General features: G+C 32.1%; 1 protein-coding gene across 1 annotated transcript; it reads right to left on the bottom strand.

The window, feature by feature from the left end:
- Positions 1-234: 234 nt before the first annotated feature.
- LOC132061155 (F-box protein At2g02240-like) lies at positions 235-1,725 on the bottom strand. The gene is made up of 2 exons (XM_059454017.1): positions 1,375-1,725; positions 235-384 (listed from the first exon to the last, which is right to left on the bottom strand). Exons 1-2 carry the CDS (start codon positions 1,669-1,671, stop codon positions 235-237), a joined length of 447 nt encoding a protein of 148 aa, XP_059310000.1. The 5' UTR covers positions 1,672-1,725.
- Positions 1,726-8,753: the final 7,028 nt, after the last annotated feature.

Genomic DNA, 8,753 nt, shown 5'->3' with positions numbered 1-8,753 from the left:
CGAATATACTCGTGCTCATTTGGACTTGCCCACGGCCCCCGGTCTCACCGGTCTTACATAGACCCGGTTTTTACCGTATACAATTTTAGCTTTAGTAGTTAATTGTAAGCCTATAAAATGGCAGTAGGAGTCTTTGTTTCTCAATCAGAAATTTCAGCAATAAAAAAAAAAAACCTATGTTTCTCAAACTCTTTCATTGTATTTTGCCTTCTATCCAGCAGTAGGCTCTAATTATTAATAAGATATCCGCTGAAAAATGGCGAACCTGGACTCTGGTAGTGATGTCCATTCCCAATATTCTGGTGTATCACCCCATACAATATTAAGATCCCTTGCACCTAAGAAGTAACATATCTTTCCAGTCCATTTTTCCAGTGAGAAAATCTGTTGTACAAAAGCATATATAGTAAGCAGACCGATGAAAGAGACAAGCTTTCAGAAAACACGTACCTATTATCCGTAAAAGTTTAACAAGATGACAAGAAGCTAGAGATGTTGGTTTATAGAAACATCTTAAAGAATAAAGATTCGCCAAGAAAAGCTGTTAGAAGATGGTAAAGAGTTATGAGCATAATTTTATGGCTGCAGGTTGACAATTGACACAGAAAATGATAAGCATACTCATTAAAACATTCAACTTTTTTAGGAACATGTTCGATAACATGACTCCTCACTCCTGTCCTCTAAAACAAGGGGACTGCTGACAAATTCAGTTTTTTTTTTTTTCTTAAATAATCTTTTTCTTAGGATGAATTGAGACGGCATACTGTAAACATGCAAGCATCTTGAATGTATTGACCATTACGTTTTGGTAGGATGGTAAGTAAGTAACACTAAGTGAGTCTTCCCATAAGTATAATGACGATACTTCTCTTAATGTATCAACAATGAAAGCAGCTTTAATTCATCTGAAACTATTTTTTTATTTTTTTGAAAAAAAAAAAAAGCATGAACATTGTTTGGAAATCATATGAAGTTAAAATTTAGGATTTTAAGCTTAAAGAGTTCTTGATTCCAGAAAAGAAAACTTATTAAGTTTGGCTCTAATGCTATAATTATGTTAAAATTCGCTTAATATGTATAACTAATTTTCCAGAACTTAATGAATTTTGCCAGCCCTGATCATGTGCGAACAATCATCTTAATTGGATTATACTTAACAAATGAATTCACATTGCAAATTCAATATTCTTTTATCCTTCTAACCATTTTTTTTTTTGAAAAATAATAATAATTGTCAGTTCCAACTCTCCATGAATGAATAAGGTCAAGGGTAATAATCTCCACAAGAGGATAAAATATTCAGAAAGAAAAAATCGTAATAAATAACCGGCTGAACTAATGATTGTTTTTCTCGATTTTATTTTTACGTACCTTGCGACCTTGATCAATTAAGAGGGGATGATGGGAGAGATAAACATACAGATCCTTGAGTGATTGGAAATCGGGAATCGGAGTCGGTGATCGGGCAATGATGGACCGATAATCGCACGGCAGGAATTTTGCCCAAACGGAATCAGAATCAGCCACGGATCGGAGATTTGGAGAGACTAATGAAAGGCGGCAAACGTCCATCGGGCTCGTTAAGGCCAAAATCTGGGCAATACAACCCTCCGGCAGCATCCACAGGCAAGTACTCTGTTCATCTTCTTCACCTTTCTCTTTCTCCATTGGGCGTTTAGTCCGTTACACTTCCTGCTTTTTCCCATTTTAAAACTGAATTGTTTATGGGTAATATTGGCATTTCATTTGGCAAGATGCAGATAATCTGCAACTTTATAGGTAGGTGATTGATTGATATGCTTTCTTGGACACATTTTCTATTTCAAATAGGCATAATATATAAGTAGGTCCTCAAACTTGGTCTCATTTTTTTAAGTATATCCTTCAACTTTGGGTGTGCACAAGTAGGCACCTTAACTTCCATCACCATTTCATCCAAAAGCTTTGTTTTGTAAATGACTTTTATGGAATTAGAATTCGGCAATCTTGCAATGGACTTTTGATTTGCTGCTGTTTTCGCGCTAGCGTATCTGAAAAAAATTACTATATATACAACTCGATTACCCGACAATTTATCACACTTGTGAAAGGTTTCGTGTGGAACGACAAATTTCCAAGGTTGTTCTTGGGATGACAATGGTTGATCCATGGAAATCGCCTCATTAAAAGGTCTCCAGTTCAAATCTGGAAACGGAATGTTCTTTTAGTAGGAGCACTTTCATTTTAATCTACTTTACGCGGCAAGATATCAGAGGGCGAATGAACAAATACTTGATTTTGGTGTCACTGTTTAAGGAATTAATGGTCAAAAACACATCTACGTTTTGACTTTTTCGCAAGTTTCATACCTCAACTATCCATTATTCTCTTTACCTACCCCAACTATCACTTCCTTTGTGTTAAAACACACCTCGATGCTGAGTTCGCCAAATGTTTAAAATCAATCGACAACAGACACGTGAAGGCCGACACTCAGCATCGAGGTGTGTTTTAATCGTAGAATGGTAAATTATACTTTTTTCCCCCTTTATTTCAATGGCCGGGGGCGAACACAGGCTCAAGATAGGGTTTGGAAATAGTTTTCAACCACTAAAATAGACGCGCATCGGTTAGAACCTAATTACTAACTGCGCCACTGCACCAAGTACAACTAAATTGTTACATTAACTAGTGAGTGTTCCCAAAAGTATAATAGCATACTTTTCTCAATGCATCAAAATTCATAGCAGAGCAAATGAATGATGTGAGCATTGGAAATTAAGAACTTAGTAAATCAATTTTTAATATAAGAAAAAAGGAAGAGAAAAAAAAAAAAAAACTTGCATGAGCATCATCTGTTTAGAAACAATATGAAGCTAGAACACAAATTAATATATTATGTGCTGTTGTCATCCTAATTGGATTCAAATTGAATATTCTTTTATGCCTCTCCATTACTACTAATATAACGGCTGAGGAGAGGAGCTTAGGGTCAGTCAGGTTATTTTCGTAATTTCCATAGGTTAACTCTATTCCTCCTTCAACTGTTGGTTTAAGCGACTGTTTTGATCTATTTTATATGGGTAAAGTACTTATATATACATATTAAGGAGAAACATTTACTAAACGCGACGATAGCTTTTTATTTACAAAACATATGACATATCATTACAAATCTTATACAAAACATACTTTTAAAAAAATATATGTATTTTTTTTAAATAAATTATTTAAAAAAAATTATTTTTTTATTTTTTAAATAAATTATTTTTTTATTTTTTTAAAAAAATATTTTTCTATTTTTTTTTTAAATTTTTTTATTTTATTTTTTTAGCTCAAAAATTTATGAATGAAAGTTGTATGAAATGTGTATATCTCACTCAAGGCATAAAAAGTTCGCTCAAAATTTAGTGTATGAAAACGGTATGAAAAATGTATGAAATGTGTATATCTCGTTCAAGGCTTAGAATTTCTTTCACATTTTTGTGTATAAAGTTCATGTTAGATTTCTGTAAAATTAATACAACTACAACAACATTATATACAACTTTGATACAACATTCAAGACTTAAAATAATCGCTCAAATTTTTGTGTATGAAATGTATATATCATGCTCAAGGCTTAAAAAGTTCGCTCAAATTTTGTGTATGAAAAACGTATGAAATGTATTTCTCGATCAAGGCTTAAACATTGCGCTCGAAATTTTATGTATGAGAATGGTATGAAATATGTATATCTCACTCAAGACTTAGAATTTCATTCACATTTTTGGTATATAAAGTTCATATTAGGTTTCTGAAAAATTAATACAACTACAACAACATTGTAACAACTTTCATACAATATTCAAGGCTTAAAGTTTTCGCTCACAATTTTGTGTATGAAAACTATATTAAATATTTTGCTCACACATACACATTTCATACATTTTTCATACAGTTTTCATACACAAAAAATTGAGGTAATTTTTTAAGCCTTTGAGCCAAAAAAAAAAAAATTAAATTTTTTTTTTTTTAAAGTTTAAAATTATTTTTTTTTTAAAATGAAAAATATATGTCACACCCCTATGAGGAGTATGACGGGCTCCGACCCGTAGGCTGGAAACCACCTGACTTATCCGTTACTTTGAACATTATAAACCATAACTCAAAGAACACCTGCACGCAGAAAAGGCCCAATATAGGAAGATCCGATCATTCAGCACATATGTACATATGCGAACCGACAAAGTTACCATAACATAACGTATATCATAAAGCCGGCAAGGCTAACAGTAAAGTATCAAGAGCTCAAAATAAGACCGACAAGGCCACCAATATATTATACAATAATATGAACCAGTGGAGCTATAAAACATCTAACTGTACACGCACATCTATGAGCCTCTACATAGAATACAAATGATCATAAGGACAATACCAAATAGACTGTAGCTCCGAAGTAAGTGGAGTGCTCCTGAGAATCCGCTGATAGAACACCTACGGTCCGATCCTTCTCCCTACCTACCGCGGGCACGAGCAGCGTCCACAAAAGTGGACGTTACGAATAATGTACTGAGTATATAAGGCATGAATAACAACGTAATATAGATATGAAAGGTAACATGGAATAAGAGAGATAACATGTACATCTGGATGTCTCATAAGGCGGATGTCATGCATGCTTGGCCTTCTAAAAAAAATATTTTTATACATATATATAGTACCATGCCCGGCCATTAAGGCTCGGTGTTATATATATAGTATCATGCCCGGCCATTAAGGCTCGGTGTTATATATATAGTATCATGCCCGACCATTAAGGCTAGGTGTTATCATCATTAGCCCGCGTCCGGGGCGATATCATAACATGCCCACTGTAGTGGTGTGCACATCTACATGCCATGCCCGGCGGACTATAGCGCGGCGCGGTGTGAGAAAATACATACATATATATATATATATATATATATATATATATATATATATATATATATATATATATATATATATATATATATATATATATATATATATAAAGCATGCATGAGAGCCAAATAAAAGCTACGACTCTATCGGAGTGACGTAAGGTCGGTAACCTCCGATTTGTATTATGGAGCAATCATCATCGCTATATCTCACCTTGAAGGAACAATTATTATAAAGTGAGATCAACAACAATGAATAAAATCGAGATAATCATGAAATAAGCTCAATAATCTCATAATAGCATTAAAATCATAAGCTTTGGAATTTCTAGAATTAAGTTCATCATCATCATGTTCATCATAGAAAACATCCCATCTTTAGTATCATAAGAAGCTTTTAAGAATCATGAGCTTCTAACTTTTGGAAGTAAGAAGATTATGAAAACATATATGGAATCATAATATAGGAATCATGCCTTTTGAACAAAATCATAAGATGAGATCAACATCAACAAATATAATAAAAAAATCTTGAAACCAACTCAGTAATCTCATAAGGACATTAAAACCATAACTTTGAAATGTCCAGAAATAGGATCATCGTAATCCTTATCATGGTCCTTATAGAAAACATTCGTCTTTAGCATCATAAGGATTTTGAGAATCATGAACTGCTAGTATTTTCAGAAATAAGGTATTATGGAAGGCGTGTATGCGTTCATAAGAAAAGAATCATGCCTTTAAAAGAAAGGGGAATAGCCTTAACATACTTGGAAGATAATTTCTCGACTTCCAACTTACTTCCTGTCTTGCAATTCACTTAAGATCATTCGTAGCCTCGTAATCTACATATACGACCATTCATACTATTGTTAGGCTCATCGTCATACACTCGCCTTAAACCCTTAATTTAAATCCGTTTAGAATCTGTCGAAATTCGGGCAGCATCTCCCCTGTTTATGTGCCTAGCCCAAAATCATAATCCAATAACCAACAACAACAACAACAATACCAACATCACAACAACATTATCAACACCAATAGGCTCCATAAAACATCCCACGCGATGTTTTCCAAGTTTCTCAACTATCCAACTTATTATACGACTATTTAATAATTTTATCTCCGTAAATAAACTGAAATTAATATTAATAAGGAGAGATTCATATCTTATTATTGCTAGAGCAGCAATATCTTCAATATTTACTTTGAATCCAAGCCAATTCCAACGCAAGACAAAACTATAATCGCGACTACACGTTGTCCGGACCTCGATTAATACTCCGTAACTTGAAATCTCTCAAAATCCTCACTTTTATGTTATATATATGCTCTCATATGTGGCTGAATTTTCTGGAATATATGGGAAATTATTATGACAAAAAAAGAGGGATTTTAACCCTTATATAGTGTACCAAAGTCAGTGGCACTGTAGCAGCACCGTAGCAGCGCGCCTTGCTCTGCCCACCTAACTTGTAACGTCCATAATTCTCTACTCCGACGTTATCGACGAGCGGTTTGTTGCGTTGAAAACTAGACTCGACTAACTTCATTTTAGGCTTTTGAAACACCTTAAAACTCCTAATATGCCTGGAGATATACCCTCCAAAGTTGACCCAAAATTCTGTCATTAATTCTGCCAACTTTTTTCAAATTTTCGTCAAACTTATTTTCTTTGAATTGCTTGGTCCCGGAATCTTCCAAAACTCCCCCTACATGATATTTATCATTTATTATACTTGATAATGGTCATGTTCTTGTGTTTCAAGATTGTCCTTCCCGATTACGACTTATGAGATCATAATTCATCCTTTACTTCATTGTTACGTACTCCTCATAGCTTGTGCCTTCCAAAATTCATGGGACGTCTCCGATAATCCATTACTACGATAAAGTACGTGGCATGCTCATGCTCTGAAAGTGCGGGTGTAACAATATATGAAAATCCATCATGTTTCGTAAAATATCGTTATGTTTTGTAAATAAGGAAAACTATATATATATTTTGTAATAAAGAGTCTTAAGTAGGTACCCTATGTCATTTTCCCTTTTATATATTGTCACTAGTGCCATTTGGCCCGTGCTCATTAGAATTTATTTTTACAGTCTTTTTATGTGTTTTTTTGCTATTCTTACTTCTTCTTTTTTTGTAACATTGTATCAGCTGTAAAGGCAGTTTGACAAATTTCTCAATGTTTCTAAAATATTAAATCATATAAAAGTTCTTGTAAGTTAGAAAATAACTTTTTTCATAAAGTACTTCATTTTTACAAACAAATGCATGCACCAATATTCTTCTCCTTGTTATTATACTGAATTTTAGGAGTAAAAGTCTTTAATGATTCAAATTGAGTTTTACCTTATGTTGGATTACCTAATTATTTTTTTCTCAGTTAAATTTATATTTGCTAACCTATTTTTGAAAAATAAAATAAAATACAGTATTGAAGTAATATAAAAAACATTTGATGCTACAAATTGTTGTATGATGACCTCAATGAAGTTAACTTATTAATAAAGAAAGCATTTAAAATTAAATAAATAAAAGTCTATAATGACGAAATGCTTTTGTAGACGTTCCTTCAAATTAAATCGTACAAAAGAAATTGAAAAGTTAATGAAATTATTTGTTTTTCTTACTTTAATCTTCCCTTTCCTTAAAAAAGCATGTTAAGAAATGGTGTATTTTTTTTTCTTAATTTAGTTCATTCTTACAGAAATTTATATTGTAATTTCTTAAACATGTACTATGTAGATTAGCCATTTCATGTTTAACTAACTATTTGTTCTAAATTATATAAAACGCTGATTATCTCCTTTTTTGTAAAATATTCCAATATCCAAAAAATTACTCTCGTTTGCAATTATTTAGTATTTTCATTATTTGGAGAGCTAAACTGAATTTTTTAATTACCTTTTTCAAATATTTTTAGTTATATATAAAAAATAACTTTTAATTTAATAATTAAGCATATACAAAGGTAGAAACAGAACGTGAAGATAATTTTTTTAATTTTCTATGATAAATTTTATAGGAAGAAAATAATTTGAAACAAGTTTAATAATCATTTCCACATAAAAGAAAGACAACAAACTTTTGGATCAATTTAAATTTGGTTGTATAAATAGATTTTTTGTAGTGTCACTATCACTTTTTCCACATCATCACTCCTTGTAGCATTAAAAAAGCCCATATAGTTATTCAAATTCAAATTTATCAAAATAGGTGAGAACTTGTAATATCATTAAAGCATCAATTAAGAGTAAAATTGACAAAAAAAAAAAATTATGTTTTTTTTTAATTTTTTTTTTTATTATATAGGGGGGATTACTAACGCGATTTAACCTCACCAATAAAGGTGAGATTCAGTAGCCAAACCAGTAGCCTACTAGATCCCTACAAAAATTGTGTTGGAGCCGAGATTTGATCTCGGGTTGGGGATTCTCCCGTAGTAATATAGAGTAGCACTAGCGTTGTCCAGTAACTTGACACGTGGAGTGCCTGATGTTCCGGGCCAACAATACCCACATGATTTGCAATGTTGTTATATTAAATTAAATATTCGTACATAATTAACTAAAGTATACATCTTCAAGTGTGTATTCCAACAATTTTTTATTATAATATAAGTACGTTCTATTAAATATACATATCCATGTATGTTCTGATGGAAATCTATACATTTGACAGAGTTTTTTAGGAAAACAAAAAATCATCATTGGTGTTTAATTGTTGAAATATCGTACGAAAAGTCATATTAAAAACAAAATATATTTCTCTTGCAATTTTAATTACTTCATAATATATGATCTACAAAAAGTTTCAAGGTAAAATAGGGAACTCGGAGATTAATTTTTTTTATT

Source organism: Lycium ferocissimum, chromosome 6 (assembly GCF_029784015.1).
Source record: "Lycium ferocissimum isolate CSIRO_LF1 chromosome 6, AGI_CSIRO_Lferr_CH_V1, whole genome shotgun sequence".
NCBI lineage: Eukaryota > Viridiplantae > Streptophyta > Magnoliopsida > Solanales > Solanaceae > Lycium > Lycium ferocissimum.
Note: the sequence above shows the minus strand (reverse complement) of the source record. Positions and strands in the feature narration are given on the sequence as shown.